A 21,691-nucleotide genomic window follows, 5' to 3' on the forward strand; every position below is an offset into this window, starting at 1 on the left:
GAGGATTGCAACGGTTGTACGGAGACACTGGGAAGAGTAGATGTGATGTGAATATTTACAAATTGGTCTTTTTCATGGAATTTACCTTCAAGTTGTTCGGAGTATTTAATGTTTACTGTTTCCTGCAGCTGACTATAAATACGACTGTACATATATCTTACGACTCGAGGACGGTCGTAAAGTGTTTCCATGAATATAATTACTGAACATATGTATCAGCAAATATATAACCAGCATATCTGAATTACCATCGGTACTCTTGTATCCCGATAAACAGAAAAGTATTTTATTGACAAAGACTGAGGTGGTGAAACAATCAGGACTGAAATAGCTACAATTATTTTCACCACAAAAGAATGAGTGCATGCACTGTACACACACTCACCCAAACACACAGAAAAAAAACCTCTCTAAATCTTGATGAAATAATAAAAAATAGTCCAATTTTAATGAATGTACTGCACTACTACTACTACTACTAGAAGTTAAATTGCTACTACAGTATTTAAGCAACATCTCAGAAATGCAGCTGGTACACACACTGACACAGTTTTATAGTCGGCCAAGACCCTGATTCTTTATTACATAGAGTTGAATGATTGATGGTTGATATTTATCTCTAAGGTTTTTATCATCAGAGACATAAAACTAAATACTACATTATAAAGGTAGTTCTGCTACGCTACACCATACCCATCAGGTCATTAACGGCTTTGCACAGCAGATATATTAGCCGGAATATTCTATAAAAGGGCACAGTCCAACAAAAAACATGACGGGATCTAGTTTGTGACGCAAACAGCAGAAATGTGAATTTGGTTAAATACGATCCATTTTCAGATCGGTTTGAATTTTTAAAGGAACACACGTCGTAGTACAGCGTATGATAACCAGTGACTGTATTGCCATCTCCTCGTACTGTGTTCTTTCAATCTGGATAAGTGTGTATACAAACAGAGGTAAACACATGTTGCTGTTTGCTTCTTGGTCTAATTACTTGCTTCAATCTTTACCTTTATCTCCCTTCCTATCCTCCTACATGGTAGTGCTCTACTTGGGTTTTCTTAGAACACTTCCTATCACAACTATGCACGCAGCATATACATAACTTAGTTCATTGTACATATTTGTAACAGTATATTGTAAATTGTTGTGGAAATATTGAATAAATAAAATTTAAACTAGTTTCATGCACGTCTAACTCATTGCAAACTGTCACCAGTTTGTAACTGGTAAACAATTTTATGCAGAAAATTGAGGCTGGATGGTGGTTGCTCAACTAGTTTTGATGAAAAATAATGATTCTCACTTTAAAGATAACATTGCAAATGACCAATTAATCTACAAGATTAAAAGACTAGATGTTTTCCAAACTTATTACCCTAGGACAAGTTCCAAAAGATTTATCAAAACCAAGATACCGCAAGATTGCTGATTTCAACAAACAACACATTTAATAACCGAACTTTGATGAATGATTCCATTCGATGCTAAATATATGTGCAAAAGTGTTCTTTAAATTGGAGACGCATTGCATCACAGACGATAACTGGCATGCGTTCGAAGCACTCCATTCCTAACCTGGATTAAACATAGTTTTATGTCCAAAAACGGCCAAATTTGAATTCTTAAAAAAAAAATTGATATTGATTTCCATCACTAAAAGTGTAACTGAATTATTCTTTTTTTATTGTCTCCTGCACTTCACCCTCCTCCCCCTCCCCTTCCCCTTTCCCTGTCCCTCCCTCCTTTTTCCCAAAACTGATAAATCAATCACATATTGTCAGGTAAGTTGACACCCCAAGAAGCAAAGAGCAGAAGGATGGATTACCTTTACTTTAGAAGTATCTTTATTCTCGATTCATTCTCATGTTCTATGTTTCCAACTGAAGCTTAAATATCATGGCATCTGATCTCTGAAGTCTGTGCATTGTCTGAGCAATATAAAAGTGTTTCCTGGTCATGATCAAAATTTGGGCTCTACATTGTCAAGGTGGATTTTTTTTTGTGTGTAAAGGTAATAGAGTTGTCAGTAATCAACCTGTTCATGAGAGTCCTAAAATGTAGGTTTTGAATTTAAAGCAACCTTCTTTTCTTTTGCATCTGGTCACAGTTAATCAAACCTTCTTGAAATATTGAAGCTCAAACAACACATTACAAAATGAACAATCGATCTTAGACAAAACCTGAGTAAAAAGTCAATAAGACCAGAACATAAGAAGTTTCGTTGTCATGAAGAACAATGGGTACATTCAAACACTACTTATCTGCTGTACATAGGAAAATGTGATCAAAGATAAATTATGATCACCAGCAGAAAAACCTTCTGAAGCAACCTCTTGAGAAAATGTACGTTGATATGAATAATTCTGAACGGTAGATTGGGTATGAAGTGAAGTGACCCAGATCGAGAGCACAAACATGTTACCAGTTCTTGTGGGCTAGGTGGATGGGTAAGTGCATGTATATGTGTAGATTGGAGACAGGTATTATAGTAAGAGGGAAGGCTTTACATTACAAATGATCATAACTGATTCAGCCTATATATGCAAATTAATGGTCTCATGTGATCATCTTTGAACACAGAGCATGAGGATCACCTTCCAATTAGGATTAACCATGCAGGAGTCCACTGTCTCCATTGACACTAATTAATGTCCCATAATAACAGCTCTGCATGTTAAATCTCAGACGAGAAGGTACTCTAGACAGGATGCAATATTGAATGATATAGGTCATATCTTGAGATCTTATCAATCCGATCAGGTAGAAGAGGTTCGATTGAGGCGCATTCTTCCGTTACCAGCGTTATTATTATTATTATTATATTATTATTATTATTTTTGTTTTGGCAATGATGCATACAGCAATGTTACGATCCTGTTTACTGTTTGGGTGTCTATTAAGCCACTTTGGCATGAAGTTGTCAGCTACACTTCCATGTGGTTGCATGGCTTGATATAATGTCTTGTTTCTCTGACAAAGAAATAAAGGTCAAACTGCTCCATCATATCAGTGACTGATAGTGGTCGTAGTTGTTGGGAAGATCAAACTGATCATGCTGGTACATGGAACAAATATAAGTACCGTTCCTTCTTCAATGGGGCATGTAAATTTATGTAAACGCCAGATCAGTTATGCTAAATCTAGATACTCTCCCCTGCTGCAAGGATAAAATATCTGTGTCACCATAATTGGGACAGTCAGTTAGGTTGATGCTGACAGATCAAACTGGTTCTGGTTTGATCTGAAGAAAAGATATGAACCTATTTGACTCTCATCAGCAAGTCCTGCATAAACTCACTTCCGACTGTGTATACGTAGATAGATGTACTGCACTAAAGGTATGCGACTAGGCTAGCTTTGAGACCAAAGTTTGATGTAGTGGCAACCAAGCATGTTGAAAGCAACTTATTGAGTTGAAGTATGTAATTGTATTTATAATACTATTCAAAGCTACATAACTGACACTAGGTATAATGTCAACTTGACCAACTAGCAAGCTTAGCTTATAGATCACATGATGAGGAACAAATTGAAAAAAATTGGAAAATTCACACAAACAAATGTCTGTGCAACAATTTCATTTGTTTTTTTGTAATCAAATGGAATAATATTACTAACTTGCAAACTTTTATTACTCTTTTTTTCATATCTAAATCATAAGTGAGCGGTCTGGAAAGGCTTAGGTTGTTCAAATTGGATGGAAATATGAATTAAATCAGAACGAAACAACTGCTTTAAATATCAACAATTTCTTTGTGCGAAAGATGACGATTTAATGTTCAGGTAATCCTTTGGTTTCATTTAATAGAGGCAGTTATGGCACACAATTCGTGTTGTTTGCTTTTTGAAAACCAATTACTTTTTTTTTGTCTTATTATATTTAGCCAGAATACAGTACTTTATATGAATTCTCTTCTGTTTATATAAAAACCTGACTTGTATAACTCGTTTAGGAGATAAAAACAAGTGAAAACCAGAATTTATAGACTTTAACAAATTTTGATCCAGAAAAAAGAATTTACATACTGAACCAGCAATTCCAGATCAACACTTTATGAATATGCCAGTAGCTATTATCTGCACTCTAGCACGGAGGAGTAAGATTATAGATAAAATCACAGAAAAACTTCAAGAACACAACAGGATATATGAATAATTATGCAGCTTTCTGACACAAATTCCATCGAACAATGTTAACGGTAAGTTGCCTCACAAATTTATCAGGAAAAGCAATCCAAAATGGATAAAAACAACCCAGAAAAAGAAAATAAATTACGAATAAAAACTGCATGAGGTAATGATTGTTTCAAAGTTTACCATACTGTGCATGCATGTTTGAATGTCAATTAACCTCAAAATTAATGAATTTTGAATAATTGGATGCTTTTCTTTACTTTACCTTTCTTTTTCCGAAGAAACTGCAAAATTTAAATAGAATCATTATGCCTATAAAATTATTGGATTTACAGTCGTAGACTTGATAATTGGCAGACTTCATTTCTTTCTGTCGACACAGCTATCCTTGAATGATGATAGACGGGAATTATATTTCTTTGCCTCAAGAAATTGCAAGATTTTAATAATTTTCTCCGTGAAAAAATGTGTGTCACTCTACAACAACTCTGGGCTTCTCCTGACATTTAAAAACAACAAAACATGAAAGGAAATATAATAAAATTGTTAAAGGAAAAAAAGGGGTGGTGGGGAAAGGGAGGGGGGGGGAGGGGGAGAGATCTCTCACAGATAATTTCAATGTAAGGTCACTTTTCTTAGAAACCAAGGTCTACAATGTTTTAAAATCAGATTTTTTTAATATTTATTGTTACTAACCAGAGAGTGCGATAATTATCAGTACAAACATCAGCGGAAGACTGTCAATGACCAATTTTGAAAATGCTAGAAGGATGCTTGGCTACATATGATGGGAAATTAAGGCATGGAAAAGTCCTTGAATTTGCCTCTTCTTTGCGCTACACTGCCGGAAATCAAGCAATTAAACAGATTGGATTGACTTAATGCCATTGAAAGACAAAGAGTAGAAATGTTTCGGGGGAGTCTGCGAATTTGTCTATGACGACCACGGAAGACTGACTTTTAAATAGCGCGGCTGTGATGAATTTATCTATTTGATATGTAGAGAGGAGTATGAATTTGGTTCTCCATATAGTCACACATGTCCTGACTATACAACTGTATTGATTGACACTCAGGCTAGTTCATGTCTGCTGGCATTCACGATTCTCTTTTATTTTCTTTCCCTAAATAAGGATGAGTTTGAAAAATTTACGGCAGAAATATATCCGTCGTCTGTCTGCTGCCTAATTTTTTTCAAAAAAATTATCTGCCGCTTCTGTAAGCTCGGAGAAATTTTTGATAAAGGCAGCAAATAGGCAGAAGTGAGCTAGCAAAAAATGACAAGAGATTTAGCAGAACAGATGGAAAATGGAAAACAAAGTTTACTTCATTCTGGAAAAGCAGTGCAGTTAAACCTAACTTTCCTTAAGTTGTGGGGCTAAATAAAATATAACTGAAGTTGGTTTTTCATTTGTGATACATGCAGCAGTACACTTCACTATAAGAATGGTAGTCACCATGCATTGTGTCCTGGCTATTTGCAGTGAAATGTGACAGCCACATAGACTGTTATTAACATAACAGGTAATTACATAGGTAATTACAACTATTATCCAGCAAACATACTACTAAAAGCATTCCTTGGAATTAAAAAAAGGAAAAAAAAGGGGAAAAAAAGGGTTAATTCAAACATAGAAGTGAATGTACTGGATGACAAATATCCTGACTTTAAGACAATACTATACACTGAATATTCATGATGGTACGGCAGATTGAGAAGGATGTATAGTCCACGGATGTGATTGGTCACCAGGATGTGATCAAGATTGCCTCAGAAGGATATATAGCAGGGCACTAAATTTAGGCACCGTACGGTGATGGTGCTCAGTAGTGCAGAGATAGGTAAGCAAGACGGGCAGTGGATAGCATTGTCCTATATTATGCACCGGACTCTTATGGCTGTACCTTCATTCTGTTTCTAATCTATTTTAAATCAACCATGTTTGTGTATTCTCTGCATTTAGACATCTACATACGACCAACAACTACCATCAACGTACGATATGACTCATAATAATTGTGTTATGATCCCGAGCAAAACATAAAATGGTTCTGATGGGTTTGGTAGCAGGGGAAATGGTATAGACAGCTGAAGGACAATTTATACATTTCCTAGGAAATTCTATTGTTGTAGTAGTGAAAATTACCCCCTATGTGTACTAGCCTCATCCTTTCCCCCAACCCCCCCCCCCCCCACCCTGCTCATTTGCCCTTGGCTGCATGTCATTAGTGTTTTATTTAATATCGCCATGTATATCAAATAGAATCAGTACAGTATGTATGCCAGTTCAAGGCCTGCTTCTTTGGGCACGAGTGATTAATGATTTTTAAACTTTATTTGAAAAAGGTTCAATTGTTTAAGGTTCATCTCTGTAAAATCTCACCATCGTATAACTATTTCAACCTATAGATGTAAAATGGGGAGATCTTCTGTTGCCCCCTCCCCCTACCCCTCTCCTACAACCTACCATATGTAGCTATGTCATACTTACTTCTGAGCACGGTTTAACCTTTCATTCTATGATCTTGATTTATTTGAAAGGTAAGTCATATTGACAAATTTGAGTTATTGTGTATTACCTGCTAGCCTGCATATATATACTCAACAGTCTAATTAGACATGAGCATTAACCTGCCCTTCAACTATAGCATCCAGTGTCATTATTTACAAACCCTTCAGGTAATTTTATAATTACTGTAGATACATAAAAGCATATCAGAGTCAAATTACCATAGGGAAGTATCATAAAGACTGCTTATTACTGTACATGCTAATTTACATATATACAGAATCAAATGTTATTTACGTCCATATTATAAAGAGTTCCATGCCTGAACCAGCTGAATGACACAATAGATATATTTATTAGCGTAAAATATGAAGAAGAAAAAATGTGCCGATTTGATCTGTTCTTTGAAGTTAACCATCATAAGGACAATGTTATTCTACAATGTGGAGCACTCAACAACATAGTGTGACATTGAATCATTGAGAAATCCCCCAAACTGACACATGGACATCAGATACACATCGCCTCAGGTGTACTTAACTCACGCAATGCTCTTATCCTAAACAAAACAGTACTTTTCCTCTAACAAATTATGCCTTTACAATTCCTTATTACTGAGCTGTTTGATTGATGACCAAATTGCAAATTAGCAGCTGTTGTTTTAACAGCCCTCTGTCTGCATCTTCACACAATAATCTGATAATTGGAGACATTTATTGGAAAATTTTAAACTGTCAGTGACGGCCTGCAATTAATGGTGACAGAGCACCTCTTGTACTACATAGCTAAAATTGGGACGTTTGGTAATAGAGTCTAAAGTACAAATGAAACTTAATTTTAGCTTTTCTTTTATTTAATAGCTAGTGTAATGTTTATTTATTTTTTATTATGTAATATAAAAATAACGTACAGTAGCTAGAAAACATTTACGAAAAGTCAACGTATGTGTTATTTGTCACAGCTAACATTGCATTCTAGATTTTGACTCACTTGAAAAGTTCTGAACGAAAAAAGTGGATGTATAACAATATAACTAGAAGTATTCAACAATTTCATTATATTTCATCCAATATGGTTTCATTTTTATTCCCTTCAAACATCTGAAGTAAAATGAGAGACACCATTCACTGTGTCTGTTACTGTAGAGCTTATAAATAATGCAGCAATCTAGAAATACTGAAACCAAAAAATCATCCTGTCTTGTTTAAATAGATCAAAACCACGTCCTAATATCATTTTTCTTGGTGAAGATATGGCGTCTGGCAACAGTAGATGGAATGATGTCGACCATCATGACAATTAATCTGCTAAGTGCTAATGTTTCTGATTTTCCCCTATATAATATTTCATTTATTTATCCACCGGGGAAAATAATATTTCTGCCAAAACACAACAAATTTGGCCATTTAATGATATTTATACTAAAAAAAATAATATATTGACTGATATAGGCATTAACATTTCAAATTGCTTTTTCAAGGATATATTAAAAAGTAAGATTATATTAGAAATATAAGTAAATCATAGCTTTTGAAAATATCTAGCATGCATGATATCGGAGGCTCCTTTCTGCGATCCACTCATTGGAAGGATTGCAGGTTAATAGCCAGCCAATAATATGAAATCAATAAAAAATATCTCGCCTCCATTAGAGACTATAGTGGAGTACTTATCTCTGTGAGATATTAAAAGAGGGCGCTACATTGATTGCCACCTGCATATATCCATTTAATCTACTACAGTAGTTTAATCAAACAGCTATACTACAACTTATCTAATTCAACTACAGTAGGTACATTTCTAGCCCGCATATGCCCTTCCCACCAACCTCTGCCCCCCCCCCCCATATATATACCTCTTTCACTTTTAACCTGTAGTGACCCACTACTCATTCTTTCAACTTAACCGTTCAGACATAAAACTTGCTAAAAATATCTTTATGTGAAATGTTTTTCTGATCTAACCTGTGCAGTTGCCTCTAGGTCGTAGATCTCACTTCACGGGGATTAATATGCTGGTACAGTACATTAGATTACTCATTTTATGAATATATGCTTGCCCGTATATGTGCAATGCTGCAATTTTTAGAAGTGAATAATCGCTGGATTATTAATCACTTCTAACTTTTTGTTTTTGAGTCGCGATACTTCATACTTCTTGCTGGGTGTGCACCTGCAGTGCATCATACTGCTTATATATATATACTCTGTGTGATATTCCTTGTGTGATACTCTGTGTGATACTCTCTGTGTGATACTCCTTGTGTGATACTCTGTGTGATACTCTTTGTGATAGTCTGTGTGATACTCTCTGTGTGATACTCTGTGTGATAGTCTGTGTGATACTCTCTGTGTGATGCTCTGTGTGGTACTCTCTGTGTGTCACTCTGTGCGTCACTCTGTGCGTCACTCTGTGCGATACTCTGTGTGATACTCTCTGTGTGATACTCTGTGTGATAGTCTGTGTGATACTCTCTGTGTGATACTCTGGGTGATACTCTGTGTGGTACTGTCTGTGTGATACTCTGTGTGACACTCTGTGTGACACTCTGTGCGTCACTCTGTGCGATATTCTGTGTGATTATCTCTGTGTGATACTCTCTGTGATACTCTTTGTGATACTCTGTGTGATACTCTATATGATACTCTGTGTATACTGTGTGATACTCTCTGTGTGATACACAATGATATCCTCTGTCATACTGCCTGATACTTCAAATACAAGTTCACAGCTATGTAATTTTTTCTAATTTTTTTTGTAACAAAACATATGTGAAGTAGCAAGAAGACTAACAAAAATAAAAAAATAAATATGACATGTCGAATTAGAAAAGGGACCACGCTATCCGGACGTTCAGGTCTGAAAATGTCAGCTACAAATATATCCCAGACGAGCTGTAAACATTGAAGCAGTACTTCATGTGCAAGCCAGCTCATGCTTCCATCATTTTAATGCTAGCATCACAGCATCCAGTATACCTGCATAAACGCTGTTATTTAATTTTCAGTATATATCCTTAGGTCCTCTCTTAAAATTACTCCACTGATTGGATTTTACCGCTGTTTATACAGCTCAATCACCACTAATTAAGACAGCGTTTAACCGTTTTTTCGTTTAAGCTGGTTGCAGCCGCTTTCATTGTTGTGTCGTCATCAACTTGTGATCATACAGTTTGAAACAAATCAGCTACGATTACTTACGAGGAAAAACAACTTCTTTTAGCTTGTACTGTATATGTCACATAACAATTGCTACACATAACATGATACATATATGTCACTAAACATGCTATAAATGTCACATAACACACTACATGTCACACAATTGCTACATGTCACATAACAATTGCTACATGTCACATAACAATTGCTACATATAACATGATACATATATGTCACTAAACATGCTATAAATGTCACATAATACACTACATATGTCACACAATTGCTACATGTCACACAACAATTGCTACATGTCACATAACAATTGCTACATATAACACGCTACATGTCACATAACAACGGCTATATATTTCACATAACAATGGCTAAATATGTCGCATAACAATGGCTACAAATGTCACATAACATGTTCAACATGTTCAACATGTCACATAACATGCTACATAGTCACATAACATTAAAAATGTCACATAACACACTACATATGTCACATAACAATTGCTAAATGTCACATAACAATTGCTGCATGAAACACACTACATGTCACATAGCAATTGCTACAGGTCACATAACAATTGTTACACATGTCACATAACTTGTTACATATACGTCTCATTTCATGCTACATATATGTCACACAACATGCCAAAAATGTCATATAACGCACTAAATATGCCACATAAAAAGAGCTACATGTCACATAACATGTGACATGTCACATAATGTGCAACAATTATGTCACATAACATTCATATGCAATCTAATACGGGACTTCTGTTTTGCAACAGAAAGGGTAATAACCATTAGGAGGTCAACTAGAGGATTGTACGTACATTGGGGGTAGAGTTAGGTGAATTAAAAACAAAGATGTTGACAACAATAGTAAACATTCACAGACATTATATGCCAGTTAAATATTGTGAAATCAGCCTGTTGCATTTGCAGTGTGTGTAACATTAATTCTCTCAGTGTCCAAGTTAAGCTACAAAATGACACAATAATATTGATTTATTGCACTATGGTGTCTAGAAGATCTGACTACTAAGTCATAACATATAAGACCTTAACTGTATATCCTTCAAAACAAATACCTTTATGAACCCAAAAAAGCAAAGAGGTCCATAACCAAGGCATGTAAGAATCTTGGCTGAAACTATTATTGTAATGAACATTTCAGACTATCATGGCAGCTTTTTTGGAGGAGATGAAAAATTTAATACATTAAAAAAAAAAAAAAGATTGTGCCTGTAAATCTTTTAAAAAAGTTTGCCAAATGGTGACCTCACATGAAATTAATGACCTAACCCAAAACCACAAACAGCTGAGAGCTTACTAAGGGGTTTTACATACTGTACTGTGTTTGCAGTTCATGCAAGCTATGCATGGCGATTTAAAGGGTGTGAAGACTCGCGCAAAAAGAAACTTCTGATGCTGGTAATCTGACCTAGTTTCGAATGAGGTGTAACAGAAGTGTTAGACACCACCATCGATCCCAGAAAATACACACACGTACAGCTTGCTACCGTTGGTAGTTAGACACTAGTGTACAGTCAGTACATACAGTTGTAGTCAATACCCGTGCACAGCACAGTGTATAAATGATATAGCGATGGACATCTCAGGTCCAGCTAAAGATAACAAGGTATCACGTTTCATTACTGTCTGCATTTTGAAGTAAAACAAACAATTCGTCACTTGCAAGCAACAGAAAGTTAACTTTTTCAGATGGCCGCACACGGATTGGGGCGAGTCTTCAATCCCTCTAAGATATTTAAAAGCCGGCTAAGGTGTGACATACTAGGCAGCATATGCATACAACATCTTTGCTTCACATGTTTCTTTTTGCCTTCGATCCCAGTAATTAAAACTTAGAACAGAATCAAGGAATCATTTGTTTCAACATGAACAGAAAACAAACAATCTACAATCTGTTCCTTCACTACACAAATCAAACACAGACAGTTTAAGGTTGGGCAAGCATTCATATTTTTTCCGACATCACTACTCATTAAAAAAAAAGATTTTGTCATCTATTGTTACTGCCACGATCATAATATCTAGCAAGGCTGCATTTTAAGTATCATATTGATCTAACAAAGTAATTAATTCTTGCTGGTTAGACACGATCTTCGGCATAAATGTGAGTCATTCTACGACAAAAATATATAAATAAATAAATAAGATTCAATTCATACTATTATTATTGCAGTTATAATTGTCAGTGATTTCAATGGCCTTTGATCAACAGGTATTACATTAAAGCAATGATAAATGGCATTATATGAACTATTTTAAGGTTTTATATATATATATATATATAGTCATCAATCTTGATAAACTGCCATAATAAAGACGTTGGTTCGTACACCGGATCAATCTGAGATTGATCAATAATTGTAAGGACCTTCATTGTCTGCTACTGTCTGATAGAAGAAAACACAATTGGTTGCCGTGCAGATAATAGGTGCAGTGTAATATTATATCTCCCACTAAGTACATGCTGTGCATGCATGCATCCATCATACTGTATGATGTGAGTTTATTCAAATGTTCTCACATCGGTTCAGAGTTGTGGGTATGATTTTTGGAGCTGATCAAAATGAAAAAGCTGTCTACTACCATTAAAACAAGTACAGTCACTGGCGCCACTATGCCAAATATATAGACCAGATAAAATACTTTGGCATATTTATGTTGTACAAAAAGTATATTTGGTATGAATTTGTCATTAAAATTTACCACCCACACTGTTCACATGTAGAGAAGCATATACATCATAATTTTTTCTTTTCTTTTAGCTTTTCTGTAATCAAGTTAATTAATGTGATTTCCTATAAAAAAAAAGCTGTTGTGCATTGCATCCTTGCTCGCTTCGTAATAACGCTTTCAAATTTCATCGGAGTAAATCATATCATTTACAGGAGCGAATTTTTCGAAGTCATTAAAAACAGCAAAAAGTATTCCAAATTTTTATTTTATTTTATAGGTTATTCCCTCTGGGAAGAAAAATTTCAATTAGAACTTTTTTTTGAGTCATTGGTTATATAAATTAGGAAATTTTAAAGGCATTAAAAAGTAGGCGACATTATGTCTAAACTATAAAAGAAAAAAAAAGAAGAAAAAAAAAGGGCAAGCTATTGAAAAAGAGAGATTATTGTCAAGGATGTATACCCAGTCTTTTTTTTTCATTTAATTCATTACTTCACATACTATTGTATATGGTAATTGAACAAATGATGCCATGATGTGCGACAGCTACATTATACATACAATGTTCTGAAACACCACCACGGTATATCTCAAAACATTGCGCTCACACCGAACTTACTATAACGCTAATGTCAACTTGTCAAGTAAATTATATAAAAAGAGCAAGGAACCCATGAAGTGAATGGACTCTGTATATGACTGGTGGGAATATCATAGTAAAAAAAAACAAAACAAAAACTACATTCTTATATTGATATATATGTATGGCAAGTTCCACAAAATGAATTAAGCTGTCATACCGTGTGGTTTAATTTGTAATGCTCCAAGGAGAGCTGATGTAGAGTGTCAGAAGTATGGAATGATGTACACGCCGCATTTATTGATGAATTCAGGTTGACAATCCTGTGTTTCTAATTGTTCAAGATACAACCAGAAACCCAATTCTTGGTTATTGTTTGACCTTTGTTATATCTAGATTACTTTAGTATCTCACAAAATTTTGCATTTTGTTAATAAATCTTTGATGGCAAGTATTAAAGTTTTCACTAAATAGTTAGGGATAACTTGTTTTATACGGTCTTTCGTATAAATTTTCATGGCATATGCATCAATCATGATAACTGTTGTATCGAATGATCACTGGCTTAATTTAAGTCGGCTATTATAACTTGTGATCATTTGAAATATGAAGCTCTGCAGTTTTAAATGAATTTTAACTGTGAATAATAATTGCCTTAATTCTTTGTTGTGCATAAAACATATTTGCAAATATTAAAAATAACGCAGTAAAACACAGCTACACCGTTGGTCATTATTATAAGCTGTAAAGCAACTCAACATGTAGTATTCCAAAGAAACAAATTAGTCAAATGTAATGAGAGGAGATCGTTTATCTCATGCAACTTGATCTACCACTGCATATAAAATGTAGTTATACAATCACTGTGTGCAAACAAAGATGTTAAAGTGAGAGCGGACTATAACATTCTGTCCTTTGATGAAACACATGTATGTTGAACATTCACAAAGGCAGTGAAAAGAGACTATAATTACTACCTGATAGTCTGATCCTTATATATGCACATCAAGGGATAGGATATGTGTCGATCTGTACTATGTGTTGTATGACTATATACTCATAATGTGTTAACTGATGTTCAATTTAAAAAAAAAAAGTTGAACATTTTAAGTTAAATATGCTGTAGGCTCATTCCAAAGTTAGTTACAATGGTTTGTGTTCAAGATTGTTTCATGTGCAGAAGAGACACATAACTTGCACACACAACCAGCCATTGTAAACACAGGTTTACAAATTACTTTGTAGTATGTATTATGAAGTCTATCAAACGTTTCTCGTCCATAAACCCTTCATGTATATTTTAGCCCTATTTGAACACCTGTATTCAGATACTTCCCAAGCTATGGAAACAAAATCCTGTGTGGCTGGTATATTAAGGAGATCAGGAATTTTATCCTCGTTGAGTCTCACAGTGTGTTATCTCTACATGTATAGCTATTACACAGACAGCTGGAATAAGAAACAAACCTCTACGACATATTTGCTATGGTAATATCTACAGATGTCTGGTATAATCCTCCATAAATTTGTACTGAACACTATATTATACTATATGACACTTAAATAATATTTATCTATATATTCATATATATATGTATATATATATATATATATACATATATATATATATTTATATATATATATATATGTATGTATATATATATATTTATATTTATGTATATATATATATATATATATATATATATATAAATATATGTATATATATATATCTATATACTGTATATATAGATATTTATATACATACATACAATCTTTATACAAGTGTATACAGCCACATACTATAGCAGATCGACTGTTGTAGTCAGCCTGATCCAAAATATGTATCAAAACGGCACCTCTTATCTTTTTAAGATACATACATATCCCTGTTATGCCCCCTGAACAGCAAGAATTGATAGTCCCAATAGACGAAGGAATGAACAAGTGCTAGATCAAGACCTGACATCACAAAACAGACACAGCAGTTGTTACCACATACAACACTGTTTCTTGCTATTATTAACACTGTCTCCATCCACTACGCAAGTCTGTGATTACTCTCAACTCAACATGATTTATAAAGGCAGCAGCTATTCTTTTGTTTCTCGGAGTAACAATCGTTGCAAGATCTCGTTAGAATAATCCCCCTTTAGTCAACTTAAAACACACCTATGATTTATGGACATACTTGATGTACTCCTGGCTATGAAGTGTCATTGCATATCCACTTTCTAGAAGGACATTTCATTGAGGAGGAGACTACCAATAGATTATGGAAGCTAGCTGATAAGCTCTTTATGACTGTGTAATAACATCTTTATGATCTCCATTTTGTTACATTTTTATACAATTCATATAATTTTAAAACGTGTCATCATGGAATGGGTGGTATCAGCAAGCTATTAGATGGGAAACGGTAAAAAAATTGTGAATGGAAACCAAACTAAAGGCAATTAACCCGGCCGGGTACATAATCGGACACTTGCATATGTGTGTGTACACACGCAAATGCTTACAGTACACAGGTACACATGCACATGGAACGGCCTCATACGATGATTTATTTGAATACAATCAAATCTAAGACGGAGGGTAGTGGGGAGGACCGTGGCAATCTCTGTCATTTATGATTAGTGTATATTTTATCAATCATTCTCATTTCAAGTTAAAAGTTATCTTTACGATACCATTGATAGCTGCACTTATTCCCATAATACAGGTTAAACAAAATGCATAGCCTACTTTCAAATTCACTTACTGATTAGTGATTACTTACAAATGTTTGAAGATTATTTCTTCTCTCCTATCCAAACTATACTTGTCCACCTCCTGTTTAAAAACAGGAGGTTGGGTCGCAATGATTAATTGTCGAGATTCAAAATCATTTCTGATGTCTGTCCTCGCAGATTTTCATCCCGCGATGTCTCTTTTAGACTCAGTATATATATAATTTGTATTTCATTATTGATCTACCAACTGTTGAATTTTTCTACCAGTTAATGTTGATTTTAAAAAACAAATATATTTACATAAAAGATAAATCTATCATCTATTGTTTGACTTTCCATGAATAAATTAGTTTGTGTATATCGTAGCAATACAAGATCAGAACATCATTGATTAGCAGAGCAGATTCAACGATTACTGTACCCTGCAGGGCAGACGACAGTAAATATGTACTAAAACAATCCCACTCATTGATCAAACAAATTGGCCCACAGATCTATTGATGAACATTATTATGGCTATTGCTAGTTGCATGATTTCACAAGGATATATATATATATATATATATTTATAAATATATATATCAGCACAATAGATTTGTGGTGTTGGCTGTATCTTGAAGTCATGTGAACAAATGATGTTTAAGAAGTTTACAATTGTAGGCAAGGAAAACAAGAAATTACATAACTAAAGCTTTTATACTACATTAAGTGATGTAATAAGAGCTGACTATACAAATACTGATTTTAAAAGACAAGAGAAAGAGTCTGTAGACACCAAGTAAAAAATCTGTACTATACTCAACCTTGGTCACTATGACGGTTATTCATATGCAAAACAGTTCACTCAGTGTGTAATCATATACCATGGAAAGAAATTATTCTAAGACAGTCAGGGAAAAATGTTGCTGAAAGAAATATTGTAAAATTGTTGAGTATTCCGGGGAAGAGCTTCATGCATGTTTGGTACTCTTACGGTCCTGGTTAACCTTCTAATTGTCCTGGTTATCCTCTTCTATATATCTTGACAAACAGTTTAAGAGTACCCGATAATGGAGGTCACGTTTTAAGTATAACCTACATGCCAATAATACTTTTACAGAAACCTCTGATATGTAGGTTGGAGATGATCAAGGTCTTTCTGTATATGTTCCCAAGTATTAACAGAAGACTGGTGTGGACTTAACAGCGTTTAAGACGAATGATCGTTGATGTGACCGAATGTTTGCGTAGAACACATACCAAATGTCATGTGACCTAACGTTTGCACAGATCACTTGCCAAATGTCATGTGACCTAACGTCTGCGCAAAACACTTACCAATTATCGTGTGAACGAACGTTTGCACAGAACACTTACCAAATTACAGAGTAACATGAGTGGTAGCGAACATTTGGTCGATATAGGAATGGACAGTAATCTCCCCAGCGCAAACGACCCCCAGTAGACGGACGTCATGTAGGCCCCGTCACTGGCCGACACTTCTATATGACTGTTACGAACTGCATAGGCAAAGATGAACCCTCCATAACCAGCCTGTCGGGACGAGAGAATAAGAGAAATTAAGGAAAGTGTACAATTTCATTTCTTTTTCATATCGTCAGAGTGGAAATACAAAAGACCATTCCATGCCCCGGCAAACACGAGAGACAGAATGCAGCTAGCCGGTTTGTAATTGAAGTTTAAATATTCTTTGCATTAGTTTAATTAACATCGAGTGACAGTTTATCACTGTTAAGGTGGAAGGAAACCTTGTAAGAATATCTTGTATAGAATTTAGTATTTACCCACTTCCCGGGATATTATTAGTGTTGACAAACCTCACCACCCTCTCCAGACCAAATGAATGTCATATCTGACAGCATATATCCATCCAGACAGATGAATGCGATAGCTTTAAAGGGGATTCTTAGAGGTAAACAATTTACGATAGAGTACATTAAGCTTAAAAACAATACAGCAGTGTGTGTCTTTGATGCATTGTCAAAATGTCAGTTTACGGAGAAGATGTCCAAGAGTTCAGGATCTCTTTTGACTAAATGCTTACAAGGTCCTCATGAAAGCCTATCAACATGTTTGACATCCCATAACTATATAACAACGTACCCAATATCCAAAAGTCTAAATTCCACATCTCATCGATGTAAAGTTAGCTACGAGGACGGGAGATTGCCTGATGTGCACTAGCTTTGTACAAATGTACCGTTAATATTAACTTTTGGTCGTCACATGTCTTATTATAGAAGGTTAATCCTTTTTAAGGGTTGGAGGGCAGGGAGATGAAGGGGCATGATCCACAATTACAGAACACATTAGAAACTTTCACAAATTATGGTTATTTCTATCGAGATAATTGTCAGAACTGTTACATGTTTGATATATATTCCAACGGCATTCATCTCATGTCTATGAAATAATCACTGATCGCTTTAAAATTAAAACTGCAGCAGCATGGGTTAGATTCAGCCTCAGATTGCATCATCTCTTCTGATTTTCCATATCTCCATGACAACTGCCAGCTATGAAGCAAGGAAGAAGCTTTCTCTCCATCGTGTAAAAATTAAATTTTTTGTGGATTCTATAATAAGTAAGATGACCTTCTCAATGATATGATTTCAAATAGCTTAACTCACGAAAGACCCCATTACTAGTTATGATAGCGGAGAATTAAGCATCATGGACGTGCAGAAATGATATCCCTGCACGCTATGAATAATTCAACTTGCTGTGGAGTAATGTATATTACTGTACATTGATGGTACTGAATATACCATAGACGTAGACACAAGTTGAAGTTAGCGCATTGTGGCTTCTATTTAAATTACAGTGTTGTACCTACATTGCAATGAGGGTGGTTTGCATCCATTTTATTCTACTATTTGCAGTAAAGGTCATACATGTTTTATAATAAATCGTGTTGCAAGTAATCATAAATATTATAGCTAATTTGTCCAAATATTGTTTGGATTCATTCCAATTCATCGGCCTGTGCTTTAAGAGGTGAGTGATAAAGCACTACACCAACAAAGTCAGCTATTTGGTAAAGCGTGCAAACTTTGTGGGGAACTAAATTTAAGAAAACAAATGCCTTTGATATACAGAAAGTGTACATGTGATTCTATCAGTAAAATGGAAGTTATACTTCAATCATTTGCTCCTGCATGCACCCCTGTGACCACCCCTCCCCCTCCCTCCCCTTCCCATTTTCTTTAACCCGAAAATAAGATATTCGATGAATGGACATGTTGTGAAAATACTTGTTCCGAGATATCTACTAAAACTGAAAGTTCCTTTGTAGTGAACACCCCCAAAAATTGACTGAAGACAGTCCATATAGAAGATTAAATAGTGTATAGCTATCTGAATCAGGGAAGAGTCACTGCGGATCGAAAGTCATTTCTTCAAGTTACCATGACGATTATTAGAACTTTGTATTACCCTAAAGTATTAGTAAAAATACTGAAGTTCTATTTAAAAAAAACAAAATGATGCTGTGCATCCTTTCACTTTTACAGCATGCTTGGATGATTGCATAGCAATTTGCTATGCTATACCTCCATATGAGTCATTCTACACTATTTTTATACATACATGGGCTAAAACTAAGCATCAATCAGGCTACAGCTGTGATATGCTTGCAAGAATGCTTCATCACACATGAGATGTTTCATGCATCAACGTGTATTACGAGCACATTTTTAACCCGAGCCGTGACTAATAATCAGAGATAATGAGACGTCATCAAACCACCTGTCACCACTCTGAATCTTATCGAGGTATGTTCACCTTCTAGGTCATCTCTGATCACCCCATCAGATCTTGTTAAGTCGACTGAAAAACAACCGGTGATTTGCTAAAACGAGCATGGATCAATTGATATGCATCACTTCAAGTATCATCCACTCGAATAACTTTGCCTCGATTGCTATCGGAGCAATTTGTATTCTATGTGAGAACCGAATCTGTCTATCAGCAGTGCTTTATACCCATCCTGCTATTCTTGAAATTAAGAATACATATACTTCTATACGCCATTCAAAGTAAAACACAAAAAACCTGTCATCGATCGATCTAGCTTTCCTCGATACTGCAAAAGATCAACCGAAATATTTCTGCATCTTCTTCAGTCCATTTTTCCTTTCATTTTTATTACAAACAAAACTTACGACCTTTTTTTTTTGGTCGATACAATTCTTTAGTGATGATCTCCAAGACGTTACGTATGACATGGAACATATAAATGTTCTCCGAAGAAAAGAAAATTTTCAACAATATAACCCACTAAGGCACAATTGAACTTGTTGTGTAATGTATTATTATGCTGACATCTTTCGTATTGACGAATAAAAAATGACGCTTTACTTCTTGGACACAGTTTACGATGTCACCTGTTACTAACTCTGAACCTATGAACCTTCCATCAGCATCAGATTCTTCATTACATGAATTTATTCAAAATTTCTAATCCATTTAACCTAAAAGCTTGATGACTTTAGAAACACTTGAATCTTACCACGAGTAATTCTGGTAATAAGTGGCTAGATCATTTTTATAATATACTGAGAGGTATCAAGTAAAATTGGTACATCAATTTATTTTAGTTTTTGTCTTGTCATAACTAACAATATGAAGCCATATTACATACCCCCGAAAAGTATATTCGACTAAAAAATTAACTTGATAATTGTTGAAGAGTAATTTGAAACGTGATATGATAACTTCCTTCAATTCAAAAGTGAAACAAATAAATAAATAAATGAAGTAAGTCAGTGTCCATACACCTTGTATCATTTCAAGCATAAAATATTGCTGAGTCACTCTACTAAGCTTCTTTTATTTTTCTCTCACTTGATAACGCTCCTATAAGCTTCCTTGACTCATTAGCACAACTAACATATATACTAAGAGTATCTTTAAAAGCGAGGGTCAATAACTGATTGGATCCATCCCATTCAAGCGTGTTTAAAGTGTCTGATTCATGGACTTAATTTACACAAAGCATTTATAGCAAAGAAAAGAAGAAAAAAAAGAATGAGGCCTTGTCTTCAACTTCTTCTTCCTCCTCCTCCTTCTCCTCTCTTTGAATCTTGACTAATGGCATAAAGATATCGGAGTATGGATTGCAAATTAAACACTGGCTTTTTAGCAAATGGGGTTATAGTCTGCCAATGAGTCAGACATACATCATTGCAAAATGTCTCACAGAATAACATAAGACAAAAGATTACAACAACAAAAAGAAGCTTTTAGGACAACAGGAAAAAAATCAACAGCTGGAGAAATTTTTTAACCTTTCTCTTAAAGCGGGATGAAAGCATGATATTGAGTTTGTGACGTCAAATACTTAGGAGGAATCGTGTGGATGATAAAAGGTGGTCCACGGCTATGAATCTGTTTAAATATGTCATTTTTAAAATCTCATCATCTCTGTGATCGATTAATTGTTAAGAAAGTTATGCATGAATGAAGCAGATTTACAAGTCTTTTTGTTTAATACAATCTACTCTCTAACCTGCATGTGTGACAGGGTCGATGGGATATTGCCATTCGTATGTGACAGGTCTATGGGATATTGCCGTTCATGTGTGACAGGTCTATGGAATATTACCATTCATCTGTGACAGGTCTATGAGATATTGCCATTCGTCTGTGACAGGACTATGGGTTATCACAATTAATCTGTGACAGGTTTATGGGATATTACTATTCATCTGTGACAGGTCTATGGCATATAACAATTCATCTGTGACAGGTCTATGAGTATGAGATATTACCATTCAAGCAAAACAGCCGGTTATGATTCAGCCTTAATAAAATTCATACTATTTTTGCAGGTTATTTTTG

At 34.9% G+C, this 21,691-nt stretch overlaps 1 protein-coding gene across 1 annotated transcript in view; it reads right to left on the reverse strand.

Annotated features, from left to right (window-relative positions):
* Positions 1-21,691, reverse strand: part of LOC139961091 (major facilitator superfamily domain-containing protein 4A-like) — a 99,266-nt gene that overhangs the window by 23,608 nt on the left and 53,967 nt on the right. The window contains exon 6 of the mRNA XM_071959975.1: positions 17,207-17,383. Within this exon, the coding sequence (XP_071816076.1) occupies positions 17,207-17,383 (177 nt within the window). The remainder of the gene's footprint in view (positions 1-17,206; positions 17,384-21,691) is intronic.

The sequence above is a fragment of the Apostichopus japonicus genome, chromosome 20, assembly GCF_037975245.1.
Source record: "Apostichopus japonicus isolate 1M-3 chromosome 20, ASM3797524v1, whole genome shotgun sequence".
Lineage (NCBI taxonomy): Eukaryota > Metazoa > Echinodermata > Holothuroidea > Aspidochirotida > Stichopodidae > Apostichopus > Apostichopus japonicus.